Consider the following 16529-nt stretch of genomic DNA (forward strand, 5'->3'; position numbering starts at 1 on the left):
GGGGTACAGTGGTTATTTTTTCTCGCTCCGGCGTTGGCCGTTTTGACGGGATGTCGCGAGGACGGAGTGCATGGTAGTATCAGTCCTGAATTTACTCTCCTCTCCCCCTATATAAAATTGTACTTCACGGTCCCGCAAAAAACGACAACAAAAGGACTATATGACTTATTTAAAAAACTGTTATAATGAACGCAGTCCTCTCACCTGTTCCCATGCTTCTACCGCAAGAATGGGTGCAAAACTGCGGCAGTAAGCATTCATGGAATCAAATGTCTTAGGTAGTTTCTCCAATCTTTCTAAATTTGAATATAGTTCGTTTTCTTCACGACGCGCGTCAAGCCACGAAACGCGCCAAGACAAAATCTTTTCAAACATGGCATCTGGCTTGAAAATTGGACTCGGGCCTACAACGGCTGGCTTTTCTTGGAAAGGATCTTTCGATGTCCTAGAGTCAGTTACAGAGTCAGTGGGAGAGATGGGCCGCGATGACACAAGGGGATTATATGTAGGCGAAGTAGGAACTTTGGCTTGTGCTTCGGAAATGCTTTCAGCTAGTGCAAAATCCTTAGTGCCAAGCTTTGCAGCTACTGGACTTAGGAAAGGATCTCGGCTTTCGTTGGTTTTCTCTTCGTCACTCGATAGTGACTCCGTATCTTCTAGGATAGAATCGATAACACTCCCCTGGGAACATATCACATTTGCGCCTTCCCAGTCGTAATCCTCCCAAAGGTCCTCGGTATCCAAATCCTCGAACAACTTCTCCTTCATTCCTTCCCCATCTTTAGTATGCTTTAAGACTGGCAAGACATCTCCCCTCGTCTTCGCAGATCCTTCTTCGCTATCCGAGCTCAAATCTCCATATTTATGATCCATTTGAGCTAATAATTCTGCAACGCGCCTTTCTGACTCGATGCGTTCTTGACTGCTCAAAGAACGACATTCATCTATTGTTAACTCAGTATGACCTTTCGCGCAATCCTTGTTTTTTTCCTTGTTTAAATTTCTTCCATCTTCCTCCTCCCTATTGGTTGAATCCAGATGAATTTCTTCCATAGCATCGTTTTTCTCATCGTCGCAACTTTTCGACTTTTGCAAATTTTTTGCCTCAATCAAATCTTCACGAGTCAAATCTCCCTTGTCCAAGTTGGAAAGAGGTTTTAGATTGTTTTTGTTTTCCTGATAGTTTTGTAAATCTCCTGTTTTATAAGCTGTATATAATTCTTCATCTGTTAATTCTTCGGCTATTGCAACTGCTTCTATATTTATCAACTTAGAACCTTGTTGATTTTGGCCTCTTTCTGTCTTTTCGCAGTATGGTGCAAACAATTGATCGTCACTTAACTCCTCTTCAATCTCAAGTAGAACCCTCTCCGACGGTTCTTCGAGCACATTCTCTCTTTCTTGATTTTCTTTCTCTTCCTCAGAGAGAAGCAACTCGTCTTCATGTTTGTACCATTCATCGTCATCAAACCCTCCATTATTTTCCAACGCATTGCTTATGTCATTGAGAGAAATTTCATATAATTCACTTGGATCTTCTTGTTGAAGACTTGTGGAAACATTGATAGAGGAAGCAGTATTATTGTCATTATATTTATACATAACTTCCTCGTTAGCTTTTGTATCATTCGGGTGTGTATCATTTACTTGTTTTATAGATTTACATACTGCATTGCAAGTATATTCCTTTTTTATAGAGAAATTGTCGTTGGCTGTACTCTCTGAGATCAACTTTCCATTCGAGCCTGCTTCAGTCCCTCGTAAAGAAGAAAACTCGCCCAACCGTTCAGCATTACTATCTGGCAGGGACTTGAAAAGTTCAGTTTTTAAGATGCGAAAATTTTCAACCTGACCAACTCCTGAAATTCGAGGAGTTTTATCATCGGTGCATCTTTCAGACTCAAGCTTTATCAAGTCGTCGAGTTCAAGAGATTCTCCTTCAGGACTGATGTCTTTTGACTTGTTATCTTTCTTGAGAATTTCGCAGGCCTGGTTTTTGACTTTAGTTTCTTTCAGAAATTCTTTTAGGCTATTCAAGTTGTTTCTTAGCCGTTTTCCGTCTATAAAAGTTACACCTGACAAGCTGGGTGCCGACTTCTTTTTATCTTTTACCATGGCTTCTTCGCGATCAGCCTGAATGCAATTATTTGACGTTGAAGTGGACACTGCCTTATGTCGTGCCTTTTTGGAAGGGGAACGGAGTTTTTCCAACGGTTCATCAGAGTCGATCTCACTTTCACTACTATCTTTCTGTTCCTCTAATGATTCCGTGTCACTGCTTTTTAAGTCTGTAGGCCGCTTTCGTCGTCCGATTAAGCGCTTTTTTCTCAACTTTTTACCCTTTTTGGGGCATCTTACACCATCATCGTCGGAATCTTCTAAGGAGACTGTTTCATCACTACTTTCAGTTTCCTTCCGCATTAACACCGGTAAATGTTTATGTTTCCAAACATGCTTTTTGTTGTCTGCTTCTTTGATCAATCGCACATCATTGGTACTTCTATCTGGGAAAGTAGACAAATTAATATTCGAAGCAGAATATGAGGTTTTAGTGCCGGTAGTGAAGTTAGAGTCAGGACTAGAAGTGTTTGATCGAGCAGCCATCAATGAAGAACTTGATGGGACAGACGAAGCAGTTTTTTTCTGAGAATCTTTGGACGCACTTGCATTTAAAAACGAATAATCTAGACAGTTTTCTATTTTCCTAATTCGATTTAAACGATTAATGGACTTCTCGAGTGAGCGATTCTTGAAGATAGAAAACTGCTGACTCTCAGGAGATCCCGACATCTGTGCAGAATTACAAGGGCAATGACACGGATCTTGTTTTTCTTCGTTTTCTAGCTTTTCTGTTTCTGATTGGTCAATTTCTTCATCGCTATCGAGAGAAATGGGATTCGCTTTTGAGGAACCTGAAAAACAATAAAAAGACATTAGCGCGCTGTAACAGCAACTGAGCCTCAATTCTGAAATTAATTTTCCAACGACAAAAATCTGAGTTAATTCGATTATTTCGTCATCTATGCGTGCAACGTAATTACGCGAGCGTTAGGATTAGGGAATACCGCTGGTCATTGAATTACGTAGGTCTCAGTTTTATTTTCCAATTACAAGTCAATATCAAGCACCACAAGTCAAGATCGCCAATCTGGTTTTTGATTAAGATAGGAGACACCTTAAGACGAAGCAAAACTTATATAAACAAATAAAAAGATCTTGTTGTTTTGTTTATATAACTTTTGCTTTGTCTTAAGGCGTCTCCTATTTTAATCAAAAACCATACGAATCGTTTTGAAGCGTTTTTGACTGGCTTTTAAACAACTTTCGGTAGTTACATTAATTTGAAATTCAAGGAGACACCTTAAGACGAAGCAAAACTTATATAAACAAATAAAAAGATCTTTTTGTTTTGTTTATATAAGTTTTGCTTTGTCATGCATTTATAAACAGAAGAGACGCCTGACCACTATTTTCATTGCTACGCGCCGATGGAGACAAAAGCAGCGACAGGAAAATGGGGCTATCTTCAATCAAATATATATTTAGAACTAAGAGAAGGAATCTCTTGTATTCATGCTAGTAAACATCATAGGCACCGACTTTTTGTTGTCATTTTTAGAATCACATTTGCCATCGTGTTTTTCTGCGCGCGCTCTACTCTGTTTGCTTACGTTTAATCAAAAAGAAAATGAAAACATGAGCAAACAGAGTAGAACGCAGAAAAACAAACGATTAAATGAACGATTCTAAAAATGGGATCAATGATTCTAAAAATAGCATCAGAGTGCTTATGATGGGGTGTGGGGATTCCTTCTTTTAGTTCATATTCTCTCGATATTTCCCATGTACTTTCTCACGGTTCTCATGTACCTTTAGCTTTACATACTCTATTTGATTCATGACGGTAGTATATTGAACGATTTCCCTGTCACGATTTTTGTCTCGAACAGCACTTACCAAGGAAAAAAGGCAAGAGGTAAAAGAAATTCTTTGGTGTCTAATGGCATATGGCTGTATGCGGACTAAGACCAACGCGAGTCAAAGACGCCATGGGACATCAGGTGGTAAGTTGCTAGTAAGATGGAAGTTGAGTTTTCTCGTAACTACAAGGGGTCCTTCCCCTTTGCGCGCAAAAACCGAAATTCAGTTTGAAAAAACTAATAGTATGTGCCATTCCAACGAGAGGGAAAATTGGATTACCTCAATCGGAAGACCGAGTTTTTAGAACTTTCATATCGGAATGATATATACCATTTGTTTTCCAACCACACTAGAATTTCCGGTTTTTCCACGGGGTTGATGGTAAGCATCCCTGATTGAGTTTATCCTCTTTTTCCGCTCTTTTCGGTTCTTCCAGTAGGCGCGTGCACAAGTACCGTTTGTCTGGTGTGCTTGACATTTATCCGAAAAAACGATTAGCAAATGAATTTTCAACCGGATGGATTGGTTTAAATGGTACCCCTGATTATTTAGGGCATCCCACTCACCGACATTTTTTTCTTTAAAGAAAGTGCCGTCGATTCCGCCTCTTGATGAAGAGTTTTTATTGTCAGGGGATACTGAAAGCTTGTTGAGTGTCTTGTCCAATACACCTGCGTTAGCTGCTGTATTATCGGTTTTGGAAAGTGATGTAGTCGAAGACGTGATCATCGATCCTGATGGCATAACAGACACTACTGACATAACTTCAGAAGTTGTGCTCGAACAAGACGATATGGAGTGAACTGAAGTTTTTAGTTTTTCTTCCGACGCTATATCTGGAAAAGACAAGGTAGAAGTACGCAAAGTTTCTGATGTGGCAGGAAGTGTAACTCTTTTAGGGAGAGACTTGGGTCTCGATAAAGCGGATGTGAAGTTTAATTGCGTGGAATCCATTGCCTGTTGGGTTTTCTTGAAGTCAGTAAGCGCAATCGTAAGCGACCCTAATTTAAAGCCTTTCTTAGGAGTCGACTCTTCATAATGTGGAGTACCTTCATTAACATCTTTGGGCGCAGAAAGCACCAGAGGGTTTTTGGATTTCCTTAGGTAGGAAACACTTTTAGTCATGGTATGGCAACCGGTTTCTTTCTTGCACTTTGGAGGTTTCTTTATGTTTCCCTAGAACGAGAAGATGAGTTGTGTTTTGTGCAGCCTTTTCGTAATGTTCCCTCCCGTCTGTAGTAATAATAATTATTGTTATATGCCAACTGTCAAAGTCCATTTTTCTCGTACCCTGATTGGGCGATAGGGTATCACGTGAACGTGAACAAGTTTCGATGTTTCCCGGGCAACGGCTCTCAGCGGGCAACAAAAAGTAGTTGACCGGCGGTAATAACAATACCGGAAATGATTTCCCCAGAAATGCAAGTTTTCCTAACTTTTTAAAAATCAAATAATCAAATAATTAAAAAATTGCTTTGTGTTCTTTAACATTTTGTATACAACAAAACATTTATTGACTGGCACCTCGAGAAGCAGTTTTCGCCTCGTGAAACATCGCCCTCTCGGGAACACAAAACACAGAGTTTTCCTCGGTCCCAGTCAATAAGTGTTAATTAATTCCTCCGTTCACAATCCCATGCGCTAAACAATACTCAAGAAAAAGACATGGGAAACATATCACTCCAGCTGACTGGGTCGATTTACTCATTTTTGTTGACTATAGACCAAATTCAAAACTCGCACCGATGTGAGGCTTAAGTTGTGAACAAAGGAATCTGGCGTGATTCGTGACTTTTGAATGACGCCAGATTACTTTGAGTCACGCCAGATCCCTTTGCTCACAACTTAAGCCTCACATCGGTGCGAGTTTTGAATTTGGTCTATAATACGTCCTCAATGTGCTTTCTGGCCACATGTGAATTGAGTTTGTTTGATGTGTTGTTCTCTCCTATGCTACCTCCATGAAAAATCAACATGTGAGTTGAGTGTTGTATGTTGTAAATATAGAACGTAGCGGTAGTGCGTGTGGAAAGAACCTCACGACAGAAGAGCCCCGTATGGGGAGTGGTGGTCGTAAAATATTATTATTATTATTATTATTATTATTATTATTATTATTAAAGAGCGATGATGATGATGTTAGCTATAATACAAACCTTCAAATGATTAAGCAGACTTCCAACGAGATTTTGTCTTTCTGTTTCTGATTTAAGTTTCGTAAAATCAAGGTCTGACCGTCCAGCTCCGTCATCAGCTTTGGTGAATATACTAGAGATTATCTCCTGAGCAGGCAAAACCATGTTGCGAAATACCTTTTAAAAAAGAAAATATAAAGTAGAAATGTTAGCAAACTAATAATATAGTAAGAATTTTTTCTGAGTCTTTAAATTTGCATGAGCTGCATAAGTTGCTTGATATACTGCCAGGATCAGCCCAATTTGATATAATATAGTGAGACTTTTATGGACTAGATCAAAACGCCATCCCGCAAAACCAAATATTCAGACATATTCCTTCCTCTACGGCAAATGAAGCTACTGCGCACGCTCTTACGACGATAACGCATTATTTGAGCCAACGTCTAAAATACACTACACTAAAATGACCGACAGCCAACAAGTCGTTGGTAACGACTCGTTATTGGTCAAAGAATGTGTACAGCTGGCTTCAATTACACATGTTAATCAAAAAGGAAAAAATAATAATCTCATGTCGCGAATTTCCTTGCATAATATGCTGCTAGTAGAATATTTCCCCCGCTACATGATATAGACGTCATTTCCGTTCTCGAGCAGATGTTGTACCCGCTGAATATCACAGAAACATACGAAGAATAGTAATGACATTCACTGAGAGATTCGTTCAGCTGATTGCTACCAACAAATACAGCTAGATGTTTGCTTTTTTTCAGTATCCCTTTTTATCTTTGGTTTTTCTTAAATGATCCTTTTCATTAGAAAATGGAATAATTTTTCTCTCTCACCCTCCTTCCATCACCGTCCTTCAGCCACGCAAAGTTTTAATGCTTCAAACTATTTTTTTTTTCTTTGGAATAGGTGTAACTGATATCAATTTAACGTTAATACCTCCTGGTTTTTAACATCCAAGCTGGACAATTTCACTAGATGTGTGACCCATATATCAGCTGTAGGCAGGAGGGCTGACATTCTCCCACTGTTTACGACACGAGAGACAATATTACACAGCTTGAAAATGATGTCTCTCTTGCGTATCTGACCTGAAACAATGCGAATATTTAGAATATTTACAACAAGATTTCTAGTAATTCTGTATTGACTGATCGTCGTTTGAGTGAACTTTATATTAGTCGCGGCCCAACTTGAAAAGTTGGATCGTTAACATTGATGGCCCGTGAATATTGATTTAAAACAGGGCACCCATTTTCATTAACGTAAAACCACTAATATTGCCTAGGCAATGTCAAAAAAAGGATATTGACTTGGAAAAGGGTTTGAGTATCATTGCATCGTGTGAACCCCACCTGTTATTAAATAAGCGAGTTTTTACCTGCCTGGGCTGCCTGTGTAATTCAAAAACATTTGTTACCTGAAAGCGTGTCGAGAAATTGAATGACTTTCGTAACACAATCCACCGCCACTTCACCATAGTCAAGGACTGAGAGAACAAAAGGTTGAAACCAGCCAATAGATGTATTAGTAGAACCACGCTGAATGTCACCTGAAGTAATATCCTGAAAATGAAAATCAAAAACTAGCTTTCACGCTCTACTTGTTGATTTTCTCTTGAAAGCAGCTCTTACATTTTCCTTATCTCTTTTCTCTTGACTTCTACCTGGTTAACAATGTCACATTCTTTTATTTCAGATGTAAAAATGCTGAAAATGAATTAACCGCTGTAGGTAAAAGCGCAGGCTTAAAGAAATCGTCCTTATTCCATGACCGTATTGAAATTTAGGTGATTTTTGCAGAGGGAGGAAACCGAAAAAACTAGAGAAAAGCCTCGAAGCACAGAAGATGATAACAAACTAAAACTCTATTCACATATGACAAACCCTCGTAACACGAGAGAGAATAGAAACTAGAAACTACGCTACGCCACCTATGCCCCCCCCCCCCCCCACTCCCAGCCGTGCTCACCGCGGCCCATTGTCGACCTCAGAGCCTCATTCTACCCATGCACGTTTGGTTCAAGGATGACAATTTCAAACCACTGATTTACCTGTGAGCCTCCTTGCTCATTTTGTTCATCTGTCTGGGGACCCTGTTTGTACCTATTAAGCTCTTCACAGTACACGCTGTGGGACGTTATAATGTCGAACACCTGCAATGGTTGTTTAGTAACCATGGGCCAGATTCGTGGTCCACATCTTTCCAGGATGATCACAAGGCAAGTGAAAGCTGACCAGAACAAGGACTTGCAGCCTAAGCATTACAATCAAAGTCACGTGAAAATGAAAAAGCAAACATTAATATATTGATCTTCATCCGCTGTGTGTGTGCCAGTCATGTGTCAGGTCTCTTTGATACGATATTTTCTATAAAGTACTTGGTATGAATGAACGGACATAAGTCATTAACAAGTTGTAGTTACCCCCTTTTCATGAAATGTCTTTAGATGAATAACTTGATTAAAATAAGTATATAAAAAAGGCATGACTCATTAGCTTTTGATTAGATAGCTAACATATCTCTTTTCTTATTTCAAAATGGTGGATAAATCACCTTTGTTTTCAATTGCATTCAAGAAAGTGTCAGGCAAGTCTCGGTACCCAGACAAACCCAAGACTTTATAACAAAGTACATCTCCCTCCAGCCTTAATAGCAACTTGGTAAAGCCTTTCCAGAATTCTAAAGGGCACTTGAGGTCACAAAGATGAGAAGGGAGGTATGCAGCAGAAGAGGAGATGTCATGCTCGTCCAACAAGAGGATGTCGTTGTCAAACATATTTAGAGTGATGACCCCAACCATCCACTTAATTGCATCTTTGATCATGTCATGATCGTCTGAGGATACGCGAGTTAGACGCTGGGTAGTCTTGGTAGCCCATTTTCTTATCTGTTTGTGAAAGAAATATGGAAGCATTACCATCTGCACAATATAACTATGATCAATCCAAATGAGAAAATCCGAAGCAGCTATGAAAGAGATAAGGTTGGAGATTGAGCAGGGCAGGGAAGTGAATAGATGAGGTATTGGCATATTTCTTTACCTTTGATATGGATGCTATGCACATCAAACAATACATACAACATGGAATCAGTACTTCACAAAAGACAGATAAAGAGGAATTTTAAGGTGGGTGGGGGGGGGGGGGGGGGGAGGGACGTTGTGATGGGTGTAAAATTAGTACATATGTCTGTCTGAATGCTTCTCAGAGAGAGTCTTTTGTTCTCATACCTTTTGTGATGGATGTACAAGTAACACATAGATTCCAGGGTACTTCTCAGACAGGATGAGAGGAGTACCATTGTCTAGTAATATTGTTATGGCATTTAAAAACAGCTCAGCCAGACCAGTATTGAAGAGTAACTGAGGGAACTGTAAAATCTCTAGTAGAGGAACGTTCAGATTCTGTGCTACATTGTCCATGTTGAGTTGTGTTTTTTCAAAGTTGTCCAATAGCTGTATTTTTAGCATAACATGATGAGTAACTTTAAAAATATAACACATTTTTATGAATAACTATTCATGTATGGAACTAAGGGTTCTCTATTTTTCTCTTTTTCACAAAACCCATGATGGCTAAAACATTTTCTGTGAGTTTGCTGTGCCATGACTTAGATCAACCCAGGATGTTTCAGGATTTGATCAGTGAGTTAGGCACCCCCTGACTTACATCAGCCCAGAGGTTATTGCAAGGTTTAATCTATGCATTAGATGTGACCTCACTTACATCAGGCTGGACGTTGTTTCAGGGTTCCATAATGCATTAAGAATGTATCTAGAATTAAGCATTACTAGGACTACAGCTTTTCTATTTTTCAATAATCATATTGTATGATATGGCTACATACTGGATACTTAACAGTAAGTAACAAACCTCTAATGTAGTTTTATTTCCTTCTTCTTCCTCTTCATTGTGAGAAGGCCATAAGGCTTGCATGATGAATAAAGTTAACCTCTGAACATCTCCTTCCCATAAATTCTTTTAGAAAAAAAAAAGATTTAGTGTATACGCAAAACATTTTTCTTTCTTTCCCTCCTTTCTTTTCTTTCCTCTCTTCCCTTTTTTAAAAATTCATTTCTTATTTCATTTCTATGCATTTAGATTCCCTTTACTGGTTTATTCATTCCTTTCTTTTTCCTTCCTTCTTTCTTTTCTTTTTTTTTTTTTTCATTCCCTTTTTCTGTCATTCCTTTCTTCTTTCTTCTTTCATATTTCTGTTCTTCGTTTGTGTTTGTTAGTTTATTCATTCCTTACTTTTTTCCTTTCTTACTTGTACCTTTTATTTCTTTCCCTAAGAACCATCTGATGACCATAAATAAACGATCTATAAGTACCTTCTTCTTCTGGGGATCATTTCTAACAAAGTCATCCCTTATCCTGTGATATTCCAACACACAATCCTCACAGTGCTGCAGGTCCAGCAGGAGATCTGCTGGCCACTGTGACCAAGGGTGCTGGCACAGCCGAGGGAATTCATCCTTCATCCAACATGGACTACTACACCACTCACAAGTCCTCTTTGTGACCACTGGTGGCCATTTTAAGAGTTCCTATAACAAATCATCAAACAGATTGAAAAGGGATGTAACAAATAAGAATTTTAAACATGACATCAACAATGGCCATAAAGAAAGTGGCAGGGAAGGTTAACTGAGTTTTCAAACCACCCTTTCAGTTTAGGATATTTCTACCTCTGCAGAAATCAAATTCTAAATCCTAAATCAGGCTATTGGTAAGCCTAATCAAGTGGGATGTAAAACCTATTAGGCTGTGAAAAAAACCTGGTTAGATTTTAAAGTTTAATTACAAATGAAATCTTATTTATAATCTAAATACAATATTTTAGCATTTAAATAAAATAGTGCTAGTGTCTTCACTATATAACCCTGTATAAGGCAAACATAAAAGACCCAGTAAAAGTAAAGGCGCTAGTGATATGGTGATACCACCTTCAGTGCCCATGCTAACACTACAGGGCCCACAATAATTGGCTATACTCTTGTGGTGTCCCTAACCTCACTGCAAAACAAAAGAAACAAACAAACAAACAAACAATAAATGAAGTGAATAAATGAAAGCATGAATGAGCAAATGAGGGATCAATAGAAACATCTCTCAAGTGATTCACAATAATTTAAAACTAAAAAAGAACGAAGAAGGAAGGAAGGAAGAAAGAAAGAAAGAAAGAAAGAAAGAAAGAAAGAAAGAAAGAAAGAAGAAATAGGGATTTTAGTGGGCCACGTGTTCATTTAATTAGCCCTGGGTTATTTTAAGAGTGCTACCCTAATAAAGGGTAACAGGCAAAGGCTAATAGACCCTATGCAAAAAGCCATTAGAATATGAGGATGTCTTTATACTGCATTCCTGGAGTCATAATAACCAGTGAAAGATCATAGTAATATATTTGTAGCTGAGCAAAATTTCAGTGTTCTAGCACAAATACCTGACAAGATACAGTGCTTAAAAGTTAGAAGGATTTGTATGAGAAAGAGCAACAAGGCCTGGCCATTCTCATTTTCATTTTTTGTCTTTTTCTTTTTTTCAAATTTTATCACTCTTTTCATTGCTACTTGCTGATCGAGACAACAGTCGCAAAAGGGAAATACATTTAGGGCAATACAGTGCCACCAATCAGAGAATATGAAGGTACCTACCAATTTGATTGACGGAAGTGTATTGCCCAATTTCCCTGTTGCGACTGTTTTCTCAATCCGCTCGTAGCAATGAAAAGAGTGGTAAAATAAAGTATCAAAGTGATAACATCACAAAATCATTTTTTCAGAACTTGGTGACATGTTCAGAACTTGTGATACAGCGTGGAATTTGAAAGAGAGATGAAAACCATCTGGGCTGGGTTGTAGGATAGTATAGATAGTTCTATCAGAAGAATGAAGTGTAGTGACTGACGTACCCCTCCCCTAGTGGGGGACAAAATGTTACACAGATTACATTGAAAAGACAAGAACTACCTCATTACATCCTCAATCTGACAGACAGGTGGAGAGATTTAATCGCACCCTAATCAAGATGCTTCACGGCAAACTACAACAACACCAAAAAGACTGTGATCTCCAACTTCCTATGTGCATGATGGCATACCGTTCAGCAGTACATGACAGTACAGGCTGCACTCCAAATCAGCTGATGCTAGGTCGCGAAGTGAAAGTACCTCTAGGTGTAATCACAGAGAATACTCCAGATGCACCACCAATACCTGGTGAGTACGCAGAGGCACTTACAAGAAGATTAGCTGAATCGTTTGACAATGTACAACAACATCTGAAACAAGCAGCAACCAGACAGAAAAGGAATTATGACAAGAAGCTTGCCTGAAGAGGACTCCAGGTAGGTGAAAGTGTTTGGTTTACATAACATTTGAAGGAAAAAGGGCAGAAGCACCAAGCTGGACTGTCCCTGGGAAGGACCCTTTTTGGTAGTGGCCGCACTGTTGGATGTGGTCTACAGGATTAAAAAGACAGCAAAGTCTAAGCCTAAGGTAGTCCACGTGGATCGTCTCAAGCCATACCTTGGTCCATCATTGAAAAGTTGGCTAGCCAAGGAAGGAAAGAGAGGAAAGAAGGATGAAAGAAAAGAGGAAGAAAAGGGAGGAAAGAAGGATGAAAGAAGGATGAAAGAAAGGATGAATATAAGAGAGGAAAGGAGGATGAAAGAAAAGATGAATGTAAGAAAGGAAAGGAGGATGAAAGAAAAGAGGAAGGGAAGAAAGGAAAGGTAAATAAAAACCCAAAGGCAACTGAAGAAGAGAAAGATCTCAGAGAGCAGCAAAGAGATCAAAAAGAGAAGAAAGACAAGGAACAGGATGAAAGAAAAAGGCCGAAAAGAACAATAAGAGCTCCAAACAGATTTGGTGATTGGACTAGACATAACTTGGAGAGTTCAAGACACAGTAAACATTAACAGGTCAATTAAAGTTACATGTACGGAACCTACTTGTTATCAGGAAAGTTGAACAATTTTGATTTGCAGAGTAAATTACATCTACAGTACATGAGACCGTGCACAACTTGTGTGGCATGATGACCAGTGCCCAAACAGAAGAAAGTCGAGTAAAGGGGGAAAAAACGTTCGAAAAGACAAAACGATGTTAACTGTTAGACTCTGAACTGTGATTGATTAGTTATAGACTTGAACTTTTATGCAACTGATGCAACCATTAGTTTTGTTGACATGTTTGTAATTTTCCTCACTGAGACAGTGCTTCTTAGAGAGTGGAGTTGTGTAGCGACTGACGTACCCCTCCCCTAGTGGGGGACAAAATGTAACACAGAGCATGAGGCTAGTGTGTCTGTGAGTGAGTCGACTGGTTTTGTGCATGTTGAGATGATAAGAGAATAAAAGAAAAAGGCACAACGTTACAGAAGGAACCAACATGTAGCACTCAGTTGATGTAATGTGTTCAGAAAATCTGTTGTGTTCTATTGTCATTCTATCTATTGCATTTGTTCACCACTTCATCAAAAAAATTTTTCTTTAAAAAAGACCTACATCTTTTTCCTCTCTATATAATTACTAATGTATAATATATAATAAAAATAACAATTTAAAAAACTCATTAATAATTCATGAAGGAAACAATAGAAATCATGATAATGAAGGAGGTTATATCCGATATAGATTTGTCTTCATTTGCATAAACTTTAACTTAGATTTTCTCTATCAAACTTGGTTCATTTCGTAAAGAATTCAGTATAATATGAGAACATGCACCATCAGTTTCTTAAGCCGTTCAATAAACTCACAGATCATGTTTTTATCAGGTCTAAAAATCCTGATAAAACACACCTGCGAGTTTATTAAACAGTACATAATAACAATAGTAGTATATTTATACAAATATATACCAATTTTTGAATGCATATACGATATATTCATTATTTCTCTCATATGTTTTCTCTCTCTCTCTCTCTCTCTCTTAAAAATATATATATGATTATATTATATACATGTACACCTAACTGAAAAAACGTTATTGTGTTCAAAAAAAGTCTATATCATCAAAGCTATGACCGAAGGGGAGCATAGGAAGACAAACAATTATGCTAATTTCATGCATATTGCAGTTTTCCTTTCCTGTGCACATTTTATGCATCATGGCTTTGGCATGTTGTTAATCTAGGCAGACCGACTTTGTGAACTACTGTGCATTGTTATGTGTCTATATGCAAAATATGATACACATTTCGGGGTACCCAAAATCCTTTTCGGTCTTAGCTTCGATGATATGGCCTTCTCAAACCCGACTACATTTTTTTCAATTAGGTGTATATATAATATATCTATAACTAGTAAGTGTAATTTTAGATGTCATATTTTATATTCTTTCCCTTATTTATCATTCCTTGTTTTTAAATTAACAACATAAAATGGCTGGGGGTTAACTAGAAAACTTATGGTTAATTTAATTCCCTCAGGCTCAAGAACTAATTCTAGTATCTATTTTTCTTTTCTTTGTAAATATAAATATAAATATATATAATATATCTTGCATGACTGTAAATAAATTTCTAGTACTAAAATGTTTTTATGTAATATCCTTCTCCCTATGAGTAAAATAAAGGTTATTGTTGTTGTTGTCGTGATTCATTGCATTTTTATGAATACATTACATCAACTGCTTGCTACATTGGCTCTCCCGAAGTATGAATCCTTATCCAGTGGATATAAGTCAATAGTGTTATCCAATAAATTTATGCACAGGATAAGATTTATCCATCAGATAGCAGACATTAGATAGCATTGAGAAATAGGTATTTTAATGCAAAGCTATCCCTATTATTTTCATTTTCTGTTTTTTGGTGTTGAATCTAATGTGATTGAGTCTGAGTGCAAAATAAAAGAAATGCATTAGGAATAAGCCTGAAGCGAGATGACGTTTTACCCCTGACTCTATACCATAATAGCTTTTAAAATTCTTTCATATTAAAATTTTTGATTTCTTAGAGAATACAGGAACAATAGTCATAATTAAATAACAAAAGCAATGTGAAAAAGATTATGGTCTAGAGACGGGGGTAAAAGGTCATCTCACTTCAGGCTTATTGTGGAGCTTACACTGAATTCTCTATATTTCCATTTCTACAGCTTGCAACAGCCTTAAGTTGGCAGAATATAGTCAATGTTGTGTTCTCTTTAGAAAAGGCGAACATTTCAAAACTGAATTGTAAAAGAGCATGAAATCCCATTACCTATTAATTATATAGCTGCCTAATTAATCCCATATCAACAAGACCTATATTTACCTATATGGGATTAATGAGAAGCTGCACAGCTTAAAAGCAATTAGTGCTCGAGTGAGCAGATATTTAATAGTGGAGAGAACCTGGGGAGGATCTGGAACGATACTGAAATGACTGAACTTTATTCGGAAATATAACCTTAAGCAATTCGTGTCAAACAATAAGCAATTTATTACACTGCTAGTTATGTATTATCGCCGGATATTTTTATCTATGAATGTGTATTTTTCTCGCTCCTGCTGGGCTCGAAAACAGCATTCTTCTGTGTCATATCAAAGTCTATTAAAGTTTAGCTATGTCCATGACAAATCTCAATATGAATGACTCCCTATCTAACAATCTTTATTTCGAAGACATGATAGAACTAGAGCTGTTCACAGGCCACACATAAGCTGATTTATCAATATTTCATACTTACCGAATTTCCCGCCATGAAGTCTACCGTTTTCTTTTCTTAATTTGCGTGCAACTGTGACAGCGTGCTTGAATCCACTCCATCATTGAATAAGGAAGATTGCTTATAATGTTGGACCAGTTTTATAGATTTAACTTTAGGTCTATATACATAACGTGAATTAAACATTCAAGTATTCTGTGCAGTGCGTTTTACCAGGCAGGCCTTCGTGCCTTCTTTCTCTTCCACGTGAATGATTGATACGAAACCGAAAGAATTAATTTTGTTAAGTGACAGGGAGGAAACAGGTGATTTCGCTTTGATATACAAGCAAAACCAATTGGCTAATCAACGAACATGTTTCGCATACGTATACGTATCTCATCACGTACTCACAGGCAGTCCAAGCAATATTTTTTTACCATTTACCGTAAATGCCTATGTGGTTCGTCTGCTATAACAAAACAAAATTAATGAAAGGCTTGTTAAATCGTATTTTAACAAAATTTTGATATGTTTGTTTATTATAATAATAATAATAAACTCTTTATTTACTGAGGGTAGCACTAAATAGCAATATGCTAACAAACCTGTTGTGTTTTAGTTAGTGATTGTAAAGTTTGAGCTCAATCTGAGGCTGATTTGCCGAGTTTTTTTTTTTTTTTTTTTTGCAAAGATTGCCCTCTCCCTCATTATCATTAAAATAAAGGAGAGAGCAGGAGGAGAAATTTCGAACTATACGTTCTTGGAGCGTTTGCTTGGGCTTGTGAGGCAGTGAGTTGAAAGCACTTTTTGTCATCCGGTTTGC

General features: G+C 37.7%; 1 protein-coding gene across 2 annotated transcripts in view; it reads right to left on the reverse strand.

The window, feature by feature from the left end:
* LOC116300356 (uncharacterized) overlaps positions 1-16248 on the reverse strand; it is a 30630-nt gene extending 14382 nt beyond the window's left edge. Inside the window, exons 1-12 of one of the 2 annotated variants that reach the window (XM_089030918.1) lie at positions 15746-16247; positions 10405-10620; positions 9944-10048; positions 9301-9525; positions 8625-8958; positions 8122-8324; positions 7489-7633; positions 7008-7159; positions 6078-6233; positions 4971-5097; positions 4488-4757; positions 205-2912 (exon numbers count right to left, since the gene is read on the reverse strand). In XM_089030918.1, coding sequence (XP_088887044.1) covers positions 205-2912; positions 4488-4757; positions 4971-5097; positions 6078-6233; positions 7008-7159; positions 7489-7633; positions 8122-8324; positions 8625-8958; positions 9301-9525; positions 9944-10048; positions 10405-10620; positions 15746-15760 — 4656 coding nt within the window. In that variant the 5' untranslated portion in view covers positions 15761-16247. Of the gene's footprint in view, positions 1-204; positions 2913-4487; positions 5098-6077; positions 6234-7007; positions 7160-7488; positions 7634-8121; positions 8325-8624; positions 8959-9300; positions 9526-9943; positions 10049-10404; positions 10621-15745 lie in introns of both variants that reach the window. The other variant, XM_089030917.1, reaches the window with a different exon arrangement.
* Positions 16249-16529: the final 281 nt, after the last annotated feature.

The sequence above is a fragment of the Actinia tenebrosa genome, unplaced genomic scaffold (genome assembly GCF_029948245.1).
Source record: "Actinia tenebrosa isolate PJP-AT-01 unplaced genomic scaffold, QUT_ActTen_1.0 PGA_scaffold16__25_contigs__length_10494907, whole genome shotgun sequence".
NCBI lineage: Eukaryota > Metazoa > Cnidaria > Anthozoa > Actiniaria > Actiniidae > Actinia > Actinia tenebrosa.